The 22,170-nt window shown below is 29.0% G+C and overlaps 1 protein-coding gene across 1 annotated transcript; it reads left to right on the forward strand.

The window, feature by feature from the left end:
• Positions 1–4,040: 4,040 nt before the first annotated feature.
• LOC115722575 (probable polyol transporter 4) lies at positions 4,041–7,082 on the forward strand. The gene is made up of 2 exons (XM_030651815.2): positions 4,041–4,653; positions 5,185–7,082. The coding sequence occupies exons 1-2, from the start codon at positions 4,428–4,430 to the stop codon at positions 6,546–6,548; spliced, it is 1,590 nt and encodes a 529-aa protein (XP_030507675.2). The 5' UTR covers positions 4,041–4,427; the 3' UTR covers positions 6,549–7,082.
• Positions 7,083–22,170: the final 15,088 nt, after the last annotated feature.

Below are 22,170 nucleotides of genomic sequence, written 5' to 3' on the forward strand. Positions count from 1 at the left end.
CTACCATCGTTCCAACTATTAATAGAAAAATGTAAAAAATTGCTACTTAATATATGACAATCATACCTATATCATCCCTAGCATTGTACCTATATCATCCCAACTACTGATGGAAAAATGCAAAATATCGAACCTATATTGTACCACCATCATTCACAGTGAGAATCATAAACATAATTTGCATAAATTGTGTTAAAATATTAGTTATAGCAACTTACATCGTCAAAAATCCATGTCTTCAGAGAAAGAAACTTCTGGAACTAAGACGAATCGTATACAATAGAGTAGCACTCCCATGGATACTTGTTCCCAATAGAGACTACCGATTGATTGTAGAAACTTAGAAGTAACTTCTTCTTAACGGGCTGAAGTGGGTCCACATTTACTGGTACACTTGATGCCTTTGAATTACTCTTCATTTCAGTGTATTCATTAAACCACCTAGGCCTCTTACTCGGTCTCTTCTCCATTGGTTATGGAGTTGTTTTTAACACTTGTAACTTAGAATCCTAAGTACCTCCAATGGACGTGATTTGCATATTCTCAAGTGTATAAAGAATATCATCTAGATCATTGGGTCTATAATCATTTGGAAGAATGAAATCATTTCCAAGAAACTTGAGTTGTGGTTGTGGCTTTGCCTCTGCATTTGGTCCTCTAAGTTCCTCCATGAGTACCATTAAGGTCATCAAAAGTCCAATAATATCAGTGTTCTCTTTCAAAAGAGCACTCTGACCTTGCTTTAGAGCAATTTGTTCCCTCTCAACATTCTCCAACCTTTCCAAAATAGTAGAATAACCTGGTTCCTGAACCTCTGAGGTGATGCGATAAGATGTGGCTGGGGGAACTGAACGTGCCTCTGGTGGTAGAGATGGTGTAGCATCTCTAAAGATTCAGGCTGCCTCTTCCCGCTCTTCTAACTCAAGGTATTTATACCATTTTAGAAAATATAGGGTCCATTTTGTCATTTAACAAAATAGAGGGTCCAACTGGTAACTTTTACAAAATACAGGGTCCAAAATGGTATTTACTCTCAATACAATTGGGCAAAATCATCGGACCAACATTGGACTAACATCGTCCCTTAATAATAGATCAGATTCTTATTAGACACAACGTCGTTCTCTATTGTACCATGTCGTACCTACACCAATTTATTTATTTATTTTTTTTACAAAAAAAACCATTGGACCAACTATCATCGCACATCATACAATATATAGGGCTATCATGTTCAACCTAACATATCATTTTTAACCTGCTACCATTGTACCTTTATCGGACCTACATTGTACCTTGTTGTTCCATTTTCACATAACTTGTAATTCATCTTCTGAATACCAGACTATCAGACCTATATCGTCCCTATATCGGACATCATCGTACCCATATGAAACACAAAAAAAAAAAATACAAAAACACACAATTCATCACCATTATCACATTCAATTTTTTTTGTGCTCAAGAAAACTGAATCTAACATACGACAGCCCCAATAATATTTTCAACAAATCTAACATATGAAAAAGTTACCTAAAAAATTCATACCTAAGACATTTTTTGGAAGACCTTTGATTTCCACCTTTTAAATAATCTCTGGTCTGCTATTGGGTTTCTCCTTCACGAATCTCCCTTGTGGGACTTTGGATCTTTATTTACTTGTGTAAGGCTAGGTCTTTGTCACTTATAGTCATGAGTCTCCAAAGTGGGTCGCAGTAAGCCTTCGTGTGATTCAGTCATTGGTGAGATTTTAGCTTGGCTTGGTGGTGCGGTGGTGCAATTGGTGAAATTTTTGGGCAGTCTGTGGTGGTCGGTTGGGTGAGAACGAGGGAGAGGGTGCAAACGAGCAAGAGAGAAGAGAGAATAGAAAGAGGATTTCTTTTCTTTTATGGGTTTTTTTTTAAAATGAGAGAGGTAATTTGGAGATGTACTAAAAAGTTGGCTCACAATACCTATATACACTAATTTTAGTTTAGGTGATTAATTTTAATTTAATAAAGGAATTATTACATGAAAAATACAAATTGACACTTTATTTACAAAAATACCTTCATAAGGTGTGGACAATATTTATACCTTTTATGTGCTTTTAATTACTAAGATACCTCTTACACTATCACTTACATAATCAGACGATGGTTGTTGGGTGGTTGGTCAAAGGTTAGGTTGCATTAGACGAAGGTTTCAATCAGACGAAGGTTGCTTGGTGGTTGTCCGAAGGTTGCATCAGATGAAGGTTTCAATCAGACGAAGGTTGCTAAATGGTTACTAGGTGGTTGACCAAAGGTTGCATCAGATGAAGGTTGTTGGGTGATTGACCGAAGGTTGCATCAAACGAATATTTTAATCCCAATAAGCATGGATCGTGAGTTGATGTTGAAACTATAATACAACAGTTATATCTGTTGCGAGCCAACTAACGTGCAACTTAAGTTGCAACCTAAAAATGTAAAAATGTGAATGTGTATATGTAAGAAACTATTTTTCAGTATTTTTTTTTTTGTCACTGATCGATAATTACTTGTGCCTTAATAGTATCATATGGAGAAATAACTGTTAGCAAAATATTTATGCAACTGTGATGTAACTATTATGAAATATTAAAAATTAGAATAGTGATTCTACGTACGTAACTCTATCTACATGTCTCTTCATGATTTAATATGAACAAATTCATCATTAGAAATTTAAAAAACAACAAAAATATACCACGATAAACATTTTATTGTAGTATTGATGTAATTTTTTTTAGATTATACTTGAGTTGGATTGTTTGAGAACTCCAGTTCAACTTTTGAGATCTACATTTCATGGATCTAAAAATTGAAGTCAAGATATTAGTTTTATGCAAATTAAATTAGATTTCTGGTTAAATTTTAGTTTCGTAGTTGTCTTTTTACACTTTTTTTCATGAATTCGAAGCAGTTCATGTTTTGATTGATTCTGATCGTCTTCTCAGGTGAAATCGACAGAATTAATGGTGGTTCTCTTTCTAGTTGGATTTTGTTTGTATTGGATTGCTGCGTGGTTGCCTACTGGTTGCCTAGGAAGCATAGATCTTGGTTTGAAAGTGTGTGTAAGTGGTATTTATGTAATTTTTTTTATTTTGGTTATATATTTGTTTATTTGGTCAGTTAGAAATATTTTTATAATATTGTTATATTTTGTGGTGAAAATTAAAAAAAAAAAAACTTTTTCATAAATGCATTTTAATTAAATTACCCTAAATAAATAATAAGAAAAATGTTGGTGGTGGTTGTTGTTACATATCTCTTCAAAAGGTCAAAGTCAAAGTCATGTTATATGTAATTAACATTTTGAATCTATTCAAAGTGAGTGTGAGTCACGTAAACTTTCACCTTTAATATTTGCTTAATAATTTTGAATGAGTTTGGGGTCATTTCATTTACATGTAGAATAATCAACACAAAGAAAACACATCATGCATTTAAAATTTTATCAATTTTAAGTTTCCATTTTATCTATCATGAAGAATAAGGTGTATCTTTTTTTTTTCTCTCTTTTTTTTAGTTTGAAAATTAAGTTTGTAAATTCTACTACTGACAAAAAGTTACAGTTAGCGATTCTTTAAAATTTTTATTAAAATAAAATATTGAAAACTTAATATTAAATTACATCATTATTTACACATCAAATAATAGGTATTGTGAATTTCCTTTACCATTTCTCAATTTTATTTTACTTCCTAAAGCACTTCACAATCCATTTATCTTGTTTCTAACAAAATGCTTTGTTTTTATTATCAATATCATTTGTGTATTTCTTCAAGATACATACATTGCTTTTCTTAAAAATATCCATAACAACACTTTATAAATAGTTAAGAAGTTAAAATTAAAGCAAAAATTAATATATTTCATCGCTTTTCATCAAAAAAAAAAAAAAAGACACACAAGCAAATAACCACATGTACAGTGGTACGTACTTCGAGATAAACTCCTTTTTTATTGGACAATATTATTGTATTTACTAACACAAACAAATGGTAAGAAATAGCCACAAATATGGAAGATTGAAGGAAGAACAAATTTGTAAAAGCCAATTGGCTATTTGAAAACTGCTAAAAATCCTATATATTTTTTTCTTTCACAGAGACCTTCACAGCTGTAACCTCGAAAGCTCCATTTTAGCTTAATAAAGTAAAAGGTCAAGGCCATGGGGGTCCACAGTGATGTTAGTCTTTAACACATGTAAATAATATCAAGTAGTTCTCCATTGCTTGATAAAAATTAGATTAAAATAAAATACCCCACTTGCTGAGTCTCCTTCTTCTCTGCTCTAATTTAGATCTAAAAACCTCAAACTATGAATTCAATCTCAGGCTCTAAATAGTCAAACAGGCTTCTGGGTCTGCTTAGTTTGTTGTTTTTTAGGAACAAGAAGAGTTTGTGAGAGGGAAAAGAAAGATGGGGATGGTTGGTGTCCAAGAAAATGGGCATGGAGAGATGGGGTTGTCTAGTATTTCGCTGGGGACAAAGAACAAATACAAGAGAATGGATTCTGAGCTCTCAGATGATCATGATGATGACCCTTCTCATAATCATTATCAAGAAGAAAGAGGACGTAACATCAGGAAATATGTCTTTGCCTGTGCTGTTTTTGCTTCTCTTAACAATGTTCTCCTTGGTTATGGTATGATTTTATTTTGTTCATTTGTTTCTGTTTCTGTTTTTCTATGTAATTAAGCTTGATTACGTTTCATTCCGTGAGATATGTGTATATTGTATTCTCAATTTTTCTTTTTATTTTTATCTTCCCCTTTGTTTTTTGGTTGAGTGTTGGTGGAGAAAGATAAACTAATATCCTTATTCCGTGCTTTTGAAAATATCATTAATTGATACCAACCAATATGATTGGATTTTGGAGCTCAGTCTACTAACTTTAGCCCTTTTTAATAAAAATCTACAAAAATACTAATTGAGTTAATCACATTTTGAAAGCACTTGACCATTGTTTTACTTTGGGACAAGGCATGAGAGGTAAGAGGTATGTGAATATGCATTAGTAATAGTAAGAGATCTGGGATATTTGAAAGAAGTTTTAGCTCATGTAATCATGTTCACTAGTTTGGTCATAATTATATCATTCTGTTATTATAGGAACATTGTATTAAAGTTTTGCCATCAATTAACACTAAAGTTTTCATTTTCCAAAAAATTACAGATGTAGGTGTGATGAGTGGAGCAATCTTATTCATACAGGAAGATTTAAAAATTACAGAAGTACAACAAGAAGTACTTGTTGGAATTTTAAGCATTATATCACTTTTTGGTAGTTTAGCTGGAGGTAAAACATCTGATGTTATTGGAAGAAAGTGGACAATGGGATTAGCTGCTGTTATCTTTCAATTAGGTGCAGCAGTGATGACATTTGCTCCTTCATTCCAAATACTGATGATAGGTAGACTCATGGCTGGGGTTGGAATTGGTTTGGGAGTCATGATTGCTCCTGTCTACATTGCTGAGATATCACCAACTGTCTCCAGAGGCTCACTCACCTCATTCCCAGAGATTTTTATAAATCTAGGAATTTTACTTGGCTATGTCTCAAATTATGCATTTTCAGGACTCCCAGCACATATAAACTGGAGGATAATGCTTGCTGTGGGAATTCTGCCTTCTGTCTTTATCGGTTTCGCTCTTTTTGTAATCCCTGAGTCTCCAAGGTGGTTAGTCATGAAGAACCGAGTTGACGAAGCAAGATCCGTGCTGTTGAAAACTAATGAGATTGAAAGTGAGGTGGAGGAAAAACTTGCTGAAATTCTATTAGCAGCTGGAAGTGGCAATGCTGACAAGTCGCAAGAGAAAGCAGTCTGGTGCGAACTTTTAAGGCCTTCTCCTGCAGTTCGCCGAATGCTGGTCACTGGTTTTGGAATTCAATGTTTCCAACAGATAACAGGAATAGATGCCACTGTGTATTATAGCCCTGAAATTTTCAAAGGAGCTGGAATTGAGGGTAACTCAAAGCTACTGGCTGCAACTGTTGCTGTGGGAGTGACAAAGACTATCTTCATATTGTTTGCTATCATTTTCATTGACAAAGTAGGTAGAAAACCATTACTCTATATTAGCACTATAGGAATGACCACTTGTTTATTCAGTTTAGGCTTCTCACTTACTTTTCTTGGGAAAGGAGAGATTGGTATTGCATTGGCTATCTTATCAGTTTGTGGAAATGTAGCTTTCTTTTCTGTGGGAATTGGTCCTGTCTGCTGGGTTTTAACATCCGAAATCTTTCCTCTAAAGCTACGAGCTCAAGCCTCCGCCCTTGGAGCAGTTGGAAATAGAGTGAGCAGTGGGATTGTTGCCATGTCCTTCCTTTCTGTTTCCAGGGCCATTTCAATTGGAGGGACATTCTTTATCTTCTCTGCTATTTCCGCTCTTTCTGTTGTGTTTGTCCACACCCTTGTCCCAGAAACCAAAGGGAAATCATTAGAGCAGATTGAGCTGCTTTTTCAGGAAAAGTACGAGTTTCAAGGAAGTGAAGTGGAATTAGGAGATGTTGAGCATCTTGTTCAGAAACAATGACTAGTTTGGAATTCGAAGAATTTCAGTTGTATGAGGGAGGCCCCTGTGTTTTCAATATATCTGGCTGAAGAGAATGATAGGGGATATTGTCCATATATATTTTCTAATTTTTGAGATCGTTGGTGATATTGTCACAAGTAAAGATACAATTTGTGAGATATTATGGTGAATCTGTGCAAGGACTGGATAGATTTCCATATATGAAAGCCTGCTATAACAGAACAAAACCTCTGCTACCATATCAATCAGTTTACAGTACCAACTATCAAGTGGGACTCCTTTTGTGATGATGTATGATTCCAGTCTTGATGTATTTAAGAGTGTATCTGCATAGCTATTTGATATTGATATGTCTTGAGTTTAATAATAAAATATTCTTTAGTACTACAAGACTACTTCTACTGGAATTGGGTGGAATAAAGCCCAATATCATAACTCTCACTGTATCAAGAAAACCAGTACATATGTTACCATTTTGTAATATTTTTTTTACTATGGTTATCTATTTACAGCAAAATCATCTATTTGCTCAAATGTAAGGATTGGGATTTTTATTTAGGAAAATAATGACTTGTGTTTTGCAAAAGTTATTAATTGGACTTTCTGTTTTATTAAATGACAAAATAGATTCTATATTTTTTTAAATTGTACAAATAAAACTTTGAACTGATTTTTTGTCAAAATAAAATTTAATAATAATATGATCTAGAAATATTATGACAAAACTAGTTACATTTTCTGTATCTGTTCGTGTTAGAAATTGTCTTAAAGTTGGTATATTAAAAAATAAAATTGAGCTTAGGGTCCTATTTTTACTATTTTAGAAAATATAAGATCTATTTTATCATTTAACAAATCTAATTAATAACTTTTGTAAAATGCAGGATTCAAAATAGTCTTTATCCTTTTTATTTGCATGGTAAAATTTTATAAAGAGACTTAATTTTAAAAACAAATTATTTTATATGAAATATATATCTTTAGTTTATATTAATTTCTTTTCTTTATGATATTCTTAAAATAATATACATGTAACATGAAAATTAAAAATATACTTTAAATATTAAGAAAATAAAATAAAAAGTGATGAAATTTTATTAAAAAATTTTTTTAAAAAAAGTACTTTTTAAATATATATAAAAAAATTTAAGTAAATATTAAAATTAACACAAAATAACATAAAAAATTAAAAATGTTAAAGAGTGATTTTTAAAAATTAATTAATTTTTTTTTAATATTATGGTGTAGTTATAATTTGGGAAATTTACATGTGGAGTCGTTTTTTACAATTAATTAACAATAATAACGTGATTGATTTATTTATAAATGTTAGTATTTGTCTTTTACCGTATTTATTGAAATCTATTTTTTTTACTTTGTATTTGTTTGTAATAACTCAAATGCCGTATTAATTATCGAGTGCCTAGAAAAGGAATACATTTCTGTGGTTTATTTAATTCAGCATCTTATTTATTTATTAAATGTTACTTTCTTTTTTTAGTGTAAATGTTGCTTTATTATTTCTCTCTCCATTCTTTTTTTTTTTTTAAATGACTACATTCATCAAGAGTAATTTTTTTTTTCCTTTTCATTTAGCTACCAAAAAGTAACTTAATTTTACAATTAAATAAAATTTAATATGCAAACTAAATTAGTTATTAAAATATACTTTATTATATTCATATTTAAAATTTATTATATGATAACAAATTAATTTTTACAATAAACTAAGGTTACAAAAATATATCTTAAGTAATACTAAGATATCATAATAAACTTTAAAATAACTAATTGGTTACTAGTTTAGATGTCTAAAAAATTTACAATAAATTATGTGATTTATTTTACTTTATTGTAACACATTAGTTTCTTAAATAAGATTGAAGGTAACATAAATGTTGTTAAAAAAATAAACATATAGTTTTAAAAATAACTAATCTAAAAATAAACTGGAAGAATACTCAAATATATTAATATAACTTAAAAATAATTAATTGATTATTAAGATTTATACAAATAAGTTTTGGAGGTAACTAAAATGTATCTCAAACACAAATTATATAATATATAATTGATTTTATGAAAAAAGTAACTTATTAGTTTTTTATTAGTATCATAAGTAACCAAAAAGTTACTTTTCAAAGACAGAAAAATAAGAAAAAAAGCAGAATTTCGAAATTATTTACATTTGAGGCATATTAGTTTGTAATTAAGGCAAATTTTAATGATGTGGCAAGGTATTATTGTAAATGAGATTCATTAAGGTATTTTTGTAATTATTTTATAATTTATGTATAGTTTTGAAAAAATCCCTTATAATTTTATGAGATATAAATAAAACTCACTTTTAAAGTGTTCTTCCTTTTTCTCACTTAACTACCAGTATTGTCCCATCATGGAATGAAACCACGTATCCATTTCTCATTCATCCACATCATCATTTTGTTAAAAAAATAATAATAAAACTTACTCTAAAAATTAAAAATATAAATAGAAGAACTTAAAACAAAGTTGTTATCCATTTTAAAAATAAAATTATACTCGATTTTTGAGAGGTTAAGAAAGTCAAATTTTGAAACCTTGACCAAGACTCAAAGGGACCAAACGGGGTTAGGACTCGACTCATGACTGCATAGTACCCTATTTGAGTGTCCCATGGTACACTAAGAAGGCGATGTGAGCAGACCATGCTTGCACCGTAGGATTCCGAAACCTAGGGTTTCATGAATTTGAAGTAGGATTTTCATGCGAAACTCTAATCCGATGAGAAATTCAACAAGAACTCGACTCATTGGGATACAAGAAGATCAAGAGTTTAACAAAGAGTTAAAATGGCACAAGAACACCCTCTTAATAGTGTTGGGCGAGCATTGCCATCTTTTTGGTTGCTCGCCCAAGATGAATGGCAAAGAGGAGCTTGAGAAATTGTGTTTTTCCAACCTCAAGACATAAAACCAATGAAAAGAGCCACTCAAAGGTGGAATGATATGCTACGCTAGCTAGCAATGTTAACTTTTTAGCCAAAAATATGGTATTGTTCCCGAAAAGATAAATAGAGGGAAGAAGCTTGTCAAATATATTTTTCTAACAATAAGACACTGCTCCAAAATGAGAAACACCACCAAAGGGTGATGGACTACTTTGGGCAATTTTTGGCCAAAAAGATGGTATTTTTTCCAAAATAAGAAAAAGAAGGAAGAAGTTGGTCAAATGTATTTTTCTAACATCAAAACACATGAAGTAAGTGAGAAAAACTAACAAATAGTGGTAAGAGTCCATCTTTCGGCTTAAAAGATGGTATTGCTCCCATATCCTTTCACAAGTTTTTGAGGCCCAAACGAATAAAATATGGATCACCAAAAAAAAAGTCAAAACACAACCCAATGAGTTTAAGAACAAGTAAAGGCAAGCAACACCTTCTTTTTGTCCAAAAAAGATGGCACTGCTCGAAAGGAGCGGGAATTCTCTTACTACACTCGTATCCTTTTAGTAAAATAGTCATAACTCATTTAATTCTTATCCAAATGATGTGGTTCAAGTTGCATTGGAAAGCTCTTTCCAAGCCGGAACTGAGTTTGTATCGTTCATATCACAATTTTGACGTTTTCAGCCTCAAAATTAGATTACAAGACAGATTGCTTGTTTCGACTCATGAAATGAAAGGTTTCCTCGAAGTTTCACCAAAGGGGAGCCACATAGAGTTGACACGTGAATTGTGCTACTATCCTAGTGGACAAAATCCCCCATATACATCATGAGTGAGCACTACCACTTCCCATGGTCTTTTGCTCGCCCAAATCCTTATCCTCGAAAAGGAGAAGCTCACCGACACGTATTAGACTTATATTTTAAGATACACTTCCAAAAGATATTTATTACGTAATTTATTACCTTGATTCAAGAAGAGAATCAAGGTACGAAGTAAATGCTCAAGTTGTCATTAAAAAAACTCATCCATTCCTAGGTCGATATAAACTAAAGGATGAGACTAAAGAAAAAGATGCTCTAAATCTCTTTTCTCACACATTTCTTTGAGCTACACAAAGAAACCTAAAAGTCTCCATAATCACCATATTGATCTATGTTTATTTCCCAACAAGTAGAAAGATATGATACCATAGTCAAACACTATAATACCTTTTTTCGTATCTTTGGTCTATGTTCCCATGAACTTTGATTTCACACACTATAATTGAGGATAGTTTGGTGATTATTTTCTAAAATTTATATACAGACACTATCCTTATTAGATTTCACTTAGAAATCTCTTTGTAATTTACTTATTCTTTTGAGAACGTAACTATGGCATGCTTGAGTTTAAATAATAAAGCTCAAAGTAGACGTTTCTGTTATCATCGCGATATAGAGAATGAACTACTATAAATCCTGGTGTTCTTCTTTCTTTACGGTTTATTTTTGAAATCGAATATCTTAGCTCAGTCGTTTATATTTTTTATGAACTTCTTGGAGTAGTTGGCAAAAAATTACGTCAAAAAAAATAAAAAATAATTACTACATGCATGTGTCATTGAAATCTATATTGATTAATGGTAGAAAAATATATTTCTTGACCTTAAAGTTTAAAATAAATTAAGTTCAATTTAATATTTTTATAGAATTAATGGGATATATATTTGTGTTGAAAATATTTTATTTAGATTTAATTTATTATTATTTTGTAAAAATTAAAGTGTATTTTTGTTGAGTAAGCGAAAGAAAAGATAAGAAAGAAATAAAAGTAGTAAAATTGAAAGAAGCAAGTCTAAAGAAAAATGAGAAAGCAAAGGGAAGGAGGAATGCGTTTTTTCATAAATATGAGAAAATATAAAAGACTTTATTTTTTTATGGCATAAATAAATAATGTAAAAAAATATGAGATTAAAAAATAATTAAAGTTTAAAATATGGAAAAAAAAAAGTAATAAATAAATTTAATAAAACTTGTAATAATAAGGTTTACCGGAAAAGTCATCGGCGCCGAAAAAGTCGTCTCGTCGGTGCTAGAAAAATCACTGGGAAAGTCGCGGGAAAAATTGCTGGAAAAGTCACTGTCGCCAGATTAATCGCCAGAAAAGTCACCGTCGCCGAAAAAAGTCACTAGAAGTAAATGTCTCAAATATAAACAAAAAATAGAACCGGTTCTATAACATAACGAATAAAAAAAATAAGTCAAACCGGTTATATTTGAAGTATAATCGGTTTTGTAACAAATAATACAAAATAACTCAAATCAGTTATAATTAAAATAGAATCGGTTCTATAATAATATTATAATGAATAAAACAAATAACATGAAATAACTCAAACCGGTTATAACTAAAATAGAACCGGTTATATAACATAATGAATACAAACAAGTAACAAACAATAACTCAAACTGATTATAATTAAAAAATAAAGAGTAAATCAGTTCCTAAAATACTGAAACATAAATTAAAAATAAAACTAGTTCCATAACAAAATACATCATAACACATAATACCTCATAAAATTGATTATAATTTTTTTTTTAAAAAAAATGGGGATTAATTCTAAAAAATATTGAGGTATAAATATAAAAAGAATTAGTTTTATAATAAAATAAATAAACATACAATAATAACACACAATAACTCAAATATAATATAAAGAAACTGTTGGAAATATTTTATCAGGATCTAGATTTACTAACAAGTATGTTTCATTAACATCCTAATATGAATTTCTAAAACAATGAAATAAACACATATAAGGTTTAAGAAAACCTTACATTGGGTGCAGCAGAATATAATGACTCCTTCCGTTCAGATCTCTAGCCCTTGATTCCTTTCTGTAGCAAAGCATTATCAAGATCTGAACCTGGATCTCTTTCTCTCCTTCTTGAGTCTGATTCTCCTTCTTGTTGATTGGATTCTTCACGATCTTCCACACTATGATTGAGATACCACTTGATGTGTGTGGGCACTCACTCTATCACTCAAGGCTGAAAAAATTTGAAGAAGAAAAGAGAGGGAAGGTGGTTTCGGCCTATAGAGAAAGAAGGCTCAGGAAAATTTCTGAAAGCGAAATTTTATCAAACTGTTAAGTGTGAGCCATCACTATCTATTTATAGGTAACCACCTAGGTTTAGGTTAGAATTATTTAGCATTAAAATAATAAAAAAATAAATGATAAAAGCCTACACTAGTGGTCGGCATGGGCTTTAGATATTGGGCCCCACTTATGCAATTTTGCTGTTTTATCATTTTTACATCTCATTTTCTCAAAAATGCCAAATTTCAAATTCAACCATTTAAATACTAATTCCAACTATTTAATAACTAAAACTAATTATTAAATAATATTGTCATTTAATATATTTATTAATTACACATATAAAGTCTCTTAATTAATAAATAATACCTAGAATCTCTTTTCTTCACAATTTTGCCCTTGCTTAGTGAAAATTCATAAACTAAACATAGTATAATTTTAGAATTGTAATTGATTAATCAAAATCAATTAACTGAGTCTTACAAGCAGTATGGTCTCAACTAGTATGGGGACCATGGGCCTATATAACCGAGCTTCCAATAAGCAGATCAAGAATTTACCAAGTAAATCTACTGACTTATTAATTCCTTGTTGCATCCACGCATAGAACTTGGAATTGCACTCTTAGTCATATAGAATGCTCTATATGTTTCACGATATAGATACGCTATAAATTATCCATTGTTATAATCCTAATTTGATCAATGATCCTCTATAGATGATTTCTATATGTTCCACGATATAGATACGCTATAAATTATCCATTGTTATAATCCTAATTTGATCAATGATCCTCTATAGATGATCTACATTGTATAGGGACTAAATTACCGTTACACCCTTCAATGTATTTTATCCTTAAAACACTTAGCTCCGTATAAATGATATTTCAGCGAAGTGAAATGAGTACTCAACCATTTATCTCTGTTTAGCCAAGCTCGAAGGAAATCATCGTTTCACTTCTAAATACCTGTAGAAGCTATAGATTCCATATCTATGATTAGAGCTCCCACTCAATTGCACTACCATGTTCCCAAAATGTACGTATCACCCTGACCCAAAAGTAGGCTTAACTAACAAATCAAAGAACATGTATAATACTCTTGAGGTCGAACCTAACCATGTCAGGATTAAGATCATTTGATCTAGGATCAACTAGGTGATATTGAATTGAATAGATATTACGGTAAATTTAACATATCTAATCATAGTTCAATATCGGTCCCTTCTGATGTATACTCCATACATCCGATACTGGTAAACTTTGCCAATGCCTTGGAAAGGACATAACACTTATCCAAGGTGTAAGCATACCTATCGCTGATCATGCCAGTCTAAATCTAGTGAACTGACAAATCAGGAAATTAAACTTTCGAACATATAATCAAGATTATATTCCACTGTGCTGACAACACTATAATCATTAACAAATACATATGTTCTGGACTTAATAGAATTTATAATCATTAAATAAATCATGTGACCATGCAACATAAAATGTTATTTCTGATCTTTATTAACTAGTAAATCTGATTATATTGAAATGGGTTTTATTTAGGGCACAAAACCCAACAAAAACTAGTTATATTTATCAACTAGTTAAAAATTTGAGACAAAAAAATTGGTTTCGTAAAGCAACTACTACTACAAAAATAGTTTTTCCTGACGTTTTTTAAATAATCGTTTAAAGTATTTCCGTCGGTTTCTACAACCGTCGACTATACGACTATCGCAAAACGGAAAAAATAGACGACGGTTAATAACCGTTGCTAATGTAGACTTCCCGATGGTTTAAAACCGTTGCCTATAACAGGGTATAGGTGACCTATAATAAGGTATAGGCGACGGTTTTAAACCGTCGGGAATGTAAAAAAAAAAAAATACAAATTTTTCTGCTGTATTTTCCCCTATTTTTTTTTCCTGCATTAGTTTTATAAGTTTACCTAAATCAAAATAAAACAACTAATTAATTTTATTATAATAACAACTAACTTTAAAACACATTAAATTTATACAATAACAAAATAAATATATAATAAATAAAAAAGTATATAAATAAATAAATGTATTTATACCGAGCTCGAAGAGAGAGAAAAAGAGAGAGGGAGACGGACGGGAGGTGCTGGTGGTCCGACATATGCGACGAAGAGGAGAGGGAGACCGACGGGAGAAGGGGTGGATGGAGATCGATGAACGAGAGAAACGAGAAGAAAGGGAGATCGAGAGAGGGAGGAAGACGACGAGAGAGGAGGACGATGGTGCGGAGGCGTGGGTGGGGTTTTGGAGAGTTAAGATTTTTGTTTTAGGGTGTGGGGAATGGAGAAAAAATAGGTGGACATGTGGGAAATAAAAAAAAAGTAGGTGGACACGTGGGAAATATGACGAGAAGTAGGTGACGATTTTTTAATGGGCCCGTATACCCGACGGTTGAAAACCGTCTCGTATAGTATAGGCGACGGTTTAAACTGTCGTCTATACTATACCCCGACGATTTAAAATCGTCACTTATACTATACCGAACGGTTTTCAACCGCCAGGGATAAGGCTCTCCTAAAAATTTGCATTTTATTAATAAATGTCGCCTATTTTGTTTACTACGATTTTAAGTCGTCGGGAATACTAAATTTTTCCCGATAATTTTAAATAGTTACTTAATTTTTTTAGCGACAGTCCTCGAAAAAAATCGTTTTAAGGACTGTCGCGAATTATGATATTTGTAGTAGTGAACTAAGATAAAAATTCACAGAAAAAAATCAGTTTAATAAAATAACTCAAAGAAAAACATTTATTCAACATGCTCCAACCCACCAAATAATTACACTCATACCATATATACCCCAAAAACTACTCATTCATTATGTTATATAATCAGTTTTATTTTAGTAATAATCAGTTTAAGTTATTTCGTATTATTTATTTTTATTCATTATAACACTGTTGTAGCACCGGTTCCATTTTAATTATAATTTGTTTGAGTTATTTTGTGTTATTTATTTTTATTCATTATGTTACAGAACCAGTTATATTTCAATTATAACCGGTTTGAGTTATTTTGTATTATTTATTTTTATTCATTATGTTATGGAACAAGTTATTTTTGTTTATATCTGAGACATCTACTTTTCGTAACTTTTTTAGTGACTTTTCCAGTGACTTTTTTCAGTGACGGTGATTTTTTTTGTTACTTTTCTGGCGACAGTGATTTTTTCGGTGACACTAACTTTTCCAACAACTTTTTCAGTGACTTTTCCAGAGAAATTATTATTGTTTTAAAAATATAGGATTTCTGGCATAAAAAATTCTATATAAATGTAAAAAAAAATTAAAAAAATTTATAACCTCACCGTATTATTTAGGGAAATTTACACCTCATAATGTTTTTTTCCCATTTTCTTTCTTTTTTACTATTACACGGTAATATTTACTTTTATACTGTTTTTTTTATACAGCCGTGTAACAAATATCTACTTCACATATTAATCAAATTTTATTAATTTTTTTAAGTGTAATAAATATGATGCGACTTTGTGTTGTACTTTAATGATAGCTTTTTTTTAACTAAAATTATATTATATTTAGATAATATAAAATTATGATTTGATTTATGTTATGTCAAATTTCTTTTTTTTTTTTTTAATTTTTCTTTAATTAAAATTGATGATGAAAAATTATATTATATTATACTGATTTTTTTAAAAAAAATTGTTTTATATTGTCTTGTCACTTGGCACGGTTTTCAATTTTTTTTCTTTATCACAATACACATGTTACCTCACATTTTTCATTTCTTCATTTCTTTTATCTTATATTTTTTTCATTATCAGCTTTATTCTTAAACTATTCATCTCTCTCCTCTATTAATTTTCTTCTTCTTGTTTTTTTTTTTTTTTTTTAATTTTAAGTTATTTTAAAAGTTTGATTTTACTTGGTATTGTCACATCTGTGACAACATTTTTGTTCTCTTTTTAATTTAATTTTGATGATAAGTATATCACCTACACTATTTAATATTACTTTTCATTATTCTCTCTCTTTATTCATCTTCATCTTTGAGTGGTTTTTTTTTTTTGTATCAAAATCTATCACTTTCTTCTTCATCAAAAACTCTCTCTCTCTCTCTCTCTCTCTCTCTCTCTCTCTCTCTCTCTCTCTCTCTCTCTCTCTCTCTCTCTCTCTCTCTCTCTCTCTCTCTCTCTCTCTCTCTCTCTCTCTCTCTCTCTCTCTCTCTCTCTCTCTCTCTCTCTCTCTCTCTCTCTCTCTCTCTCTCTCTCACTCTCTTCTTCATCTTTTTTTGTTCTCTCACTTTATTTGATTTCTTTGTCCAGTTCTTCTTCTTCATCTTGTTTTCATTTTTTTCTTTAATTTTTAAAACCCGAGCATCAATGGACAAGAAGAGTTTGAAAGATAATCTCCCTAACCATACTTTCACAGTTCTTGCTAAAAGAAAATTAGGTTCTGGTACTTCAAAGAACACTAAATCAAAATACCCTCAATCTGTGTTGGAGAACTCCGACTTTGATTTTAAGTTTGAGCCAAAGTTCCAAAGCCTCCCAAATCTGATAAAGTTTTTTTCTATTGATCTTGTGTTGTCTTAGGGTTTTTTTCAAGTTGATTATGTAACCTATTTCTTTTTTTTTTTTTTTTTGCATGTTTTTTTTGTTAGTCCTATTTTATAGTTTTATGTTTGTTTGACTCTATGTCTCGTTGTTGTTTTGGTTTTATTTTGTTAACTCTTAGGGAAAGGGTAAATATCAAGTGAAGATTGTTCAATCAACTGATCTGTTTGAAGACATAATTGGGAAAAGGGTTGTTGAGGTGTGTCATTTCTTTATTTTAGTTTTAATGTTTTTTTATGCTTGTTTTTGATGTTCTTTATTATTTTTTATTATTTTTTTTTTGTTTTAGTTTTGTTTTAGTAGTGTTTTCTTATGTTTTTTTATAGGATTGGGAATCTAAGTACACTCGATCGGAATACTACCATTCCAGAGTTTTTTTATGCTTGTTTTTATGTTCTTTATTTTGTTTGTGTTGTTTTAGTAGTGTTTTCTTATATTTTTTATAGGATTGAAAATCCAAGTACACTCGATCGGAATACTACCATTCCAGAGTTATAAACTCTGGTTATTACTCTGTTATTGAAGATATTAAAAAAATTCTTATTGAAACCCAATTAAATATGTTTTCAAAAATTGTATTGGAAGTTGTTTTTGATTGCGTAGTAGCTTTAAACTTTCTTCAGTGTTTCCTTGTCTTCGTATGTCTGACCTTTTTCAACTTCTGGTGGTGTTTGCCTGTTATTAGCTTCGCGTTGTTGATGTCAATTTTTGGATCTAGTTTTTTATTGTTGTTTTTAAGTTTTTCTACCATTTTTTTAAGCAACCAGCTTCGCATAGTCAACTATGTCGAATTTGTCGTTTTCAAATTCTCTTGTTTTTGACTCTCCTCCTTCTTCTAATTGATGTTCCAATGTGTAAGATTCTGTTGTTGTTGTGTTGTTTTCGAGCATTGTCACATTCTCTTGAAATAATTATGTTCTTTTTCCCATTGTCCATTGCTTTTTATGAGAACTGGTATAGATTCCATGTCCTGTCATTTTTCACAATATTTCATTTACGTGACCTTTTTTTCATATTAAAACAACAGTAAAATAACACTACAAAACAGTAATTAGTTGTTGAATTAGTAATTTTTTCTCTTTGCCAGATTTTATGGTTTTTCCCTGGTGTTTCTATGATTCTGGTGTTGATTTGTCCGTCCCCAACCACGAAGGAGAGGTGCCGTTTGTGTTTTGTTACTGTTTACAGTATAAAAGTAAATATATTAGGCATGTGCAGTATAAAAGAAATAAAAATGGGCTTGGATAGCAAAAATATAAAGTTTGCCGTGTCCCAGTATTTCTGAAAACATTTGGTAAAAAAACAATATTTTTGTAAATTTCCCCGTTATTTATTTATATCGTGTGATTTCTACAAAGAAAAAAGATCCCAATGCAAGGCCCAATCCAATCTCTTCTCCAAGCCCAGCCGCCCAGTGGGTCTGCCTGCCCCGTCAGCTCCAAACGGCACCATTCTATTAGTCCAACCCGTCCCAGTCAACGCCTGTGTGGCCTTTCTTTGCTCCAGCAGTGCCTGCCACATGGAGTCACCTAATTGGATCTGCTTTCCTAGCTTCTCCCTCTCATTTCTCTTCAGCCCACGTGGGCCTCTGCTGCTGCCTTCTCCTCTCCTCACGCCAAACCCATCCCCTTTCACTGTACCTGCTCATCAAAATGACATATTACATCAAAAAGCAACCATCAAATGAGTAATAAGAATAATAATAATATATATAGGGATATACGTTTTTTATTTTATACACTTAAATACCGTATGTTTTTTTTCGACGGATTAAATACTTTAAGTTATATTTTCGTTACTTCCGTCACTACTTTTCTGTTAAATTCTATTCAAACATAGGAGTATTTACGGTATAAATACTTGATGTTTTAGATTTTATACATTTAGATACCACATGTTTTTTCTTTTAGTATATTAAATACCTAAAGTTACGTTTACCCTACTTTTTTCATTATCAATTCTTTTAATTCTATTAAAATAGACTAAGTTGACACTTGTCAACATATTAGTACTCCACTAATATATTCTCAATAAAAAATTATTAAATAATTTTAAAATTTATTAAACTGTAATTAGAACATAAAAAATGTAATTTTTTACTATAAGTATTATTCAATAAAAAAAGTTATTAAATAATTTTAAAGTTAAAAAAAAATTAAATAATATTTATTTAATTAATAAAAATATGAAAAATTCTTTTTTTTAGAGATATAAAAAATGCTATTTGTAGTTATATCTTTCCTAGTTTCTTTGTATTTCTGCAAATAAATTTGTTGAATGTATTTTTGTAAATAAAATCAATTTTAGGTATAATATTGAAAAAATTCCTTATAATAAGATCTAAGAGACTTGTAGTGATGAAGGTAATGTAAATGTAACTTTAAGTATTTAATCTGCCAGAAGAAAAAACATGTGGTATAAAACTGTATAAAATCTAAAAGATCATGTATTTATACCGCAAATACTCCTATGTTTGAATAGAATTTAATAAAGGGGTTTTTTCATTAATGTACAACAAAAATTAATATATTACAAAAAATGTGTAAAAAAAACTTAATTATAAAAACTCATACATTTTAATAACATATTTACTAATATTTAAATCATTCAATATAATATTTAGTAAACTTACTATAAATATATATGCATTCATAATATTCTTTAAATGTAAATTATAGATTAAGGAGCTGTGTAGTCATTATAACATGTGACTTTAAATTTTATTGTTTATGATTATTGATTTGATACTTATAATAGTTACTAATATATGTATGGAAGAAGAACATGATGAAAAAAATGAAATTTAAGAAGAAGACTAATTGTAGTAATTTAATTAAAAGAATAAAATTATATAAATTTATTATATTAATAAAATATTTTATTTATAATAATATCATTATTATTGTTTAAATTATTATAATTTATAATTATAAATATAATAATGTACTATGTTTATTATAGTAATGTTTTAATTTTTTTTTTAATAATAATATAACATGTTTATTTAGAAAAAAAAATATAAACACTTTTACACAAGAAACATGCTAAACAGTTTTTGTTATTATAATATAAATGTTTATGATTTATTTTAGTGTGATTTATTATATATTATGTTTATTTACAATGTATTTATTATAAAATATACGATTTATTATATATATAAGTTGTTTTATAAAGAATAAATAAATATGTTTAAAAATAAAATAAAATAAATAATAAACAGTTTAATATAATAAATATACTATTTTTTATGTATAGTATAAATGTTTATTATCCATTTTACTATAATTTATTATAAATATATGTTTATTTTAACAAAATATTTAATAAAAATAATAAACAATAATGTATTAATAATTTATATCTATGTTTATTTAAAATTAAGTAGAAAAAAACGCATATGTTCAAAAAATAAAATTAAATAAATAATAAACAGTTTAATATAATAAATATACTATTTTTTTGTATAGTATAAATATTTATTATCCATGTTACTATAATTTATTATAACTATATATATATTTATTTTTACAAAATATTTAATAAAAATAATAAACAATAATGTATTAATAATTTAAATCTATATTTATTTAAAATTAAGTAAAAAAAAACGTATATTTTTATTAGTTATAAATATATTTTATATTTATAATTAATCTATATTTTTTTACCAATATATTTATCTTTATTATTTGATAAATCACATGTTTATTAAAAAAAAATAAACAATTTCATAAAATTAATTAAATATTTAGAATAATCATGATTATATATGTATTGATTTTGAAAAATATACCATGCAATTATTAAGATGGATTATAGATGTGATTTGTATGCCTAATACAAATTTTATTATTTATTAGTAATATCCTTATATTAATTATGGTTTGTAATTATTAACATATAAATTTGATTATTTTGAAAGCTTACTCATTAATATAATACAAATTAGCCATAAAAATAGTTATAAAAAGAATAAAAATCTAATTATGGTAATCATTCACATTAATACATCCAATATAATTAAATTAAGAATTTGTATGATTTTATGTAAAAATGTTTTTAAATGTGTACATTGTAACAATTAATTTTTTTTGTACATTTTTTGTAATTAATTAAGAAAATGAATACATTTATGTAAAATGTCCTTTAATAAAAAAGTAGTGACAGAAGTAACGGAAATATAACTTAAGGTATTTAATCCGTCGAAAAAAAACATGTGTTATTTAAATGTATAAAACCGAAAACGTATGGTATTTATGCTGCAAATATCCCATATATATAATAATAATAACTCTTTCTAACTTAAACCATTTATTATTATTATTATTATTATTATTATTATTATTATTATTATTATTATTATTATTATTATTATTATTATTATTATTATTATTATTATTATTATTATTATTATTATTATTATTATCATCATCATCATTTTTTTGTAATTTTAATTTATTTTTATATTTTACATTTTACTTTTTTAGAGAATCTATAAATTGAAATTTATTTTTATTATTTTAGTGTGTAATTTTTACAGTAGTAAAATTATAAGAAAATTTCTCTCACTTTTCTTTTCATATATTTTTTTTTTTGGCTAATAAGGATTTTTGTCCTCTGAACTTTGATATGTACCAAATCATGTCCCCTGAACTTTTAAGGTCATTAAAAATGCCCCCTGAACTGAGATTGTTGGATTTAAGGACTTTTTTCCAATTTTAGTAAAAAAGTCTAACATGGATGAAAATTCAGGGGACATAATTTAGTACATGTCAAAGTTCGAGCGGCATGATTTGGTAGATATCAAAGTCTGAGGATCATGGTTAGTACATAAACAATCATTGAAATAGTAAAGTTAAATGAAATTAGACAAAAATCCTTAAATCTAACAATCTCAATAGTTCAGGGAGCATTTTTAACGACCTTAAAAGTTCAAGGGGCATGATTTAGTACATATTAAAGTTCATGAAACAAAAATCCTAATTAGCTTAT

The sequence above is a fragment of the Cannabis sativa genome, chromosome 9 (assembly GCF_029168945.1).
Source record: "Cannabis sativa cultivar Pink pepper isolate KNU-18-1 chromosome 9, ASM2916894v1, whole genome shotgun sequence".
Lineage (NCBI taxonomy): Eukaryota > Viridiplantae > Streptophyta > Magnoliopsida > Rosales > Cannabaceae > Cannabis > Cannabis sativa.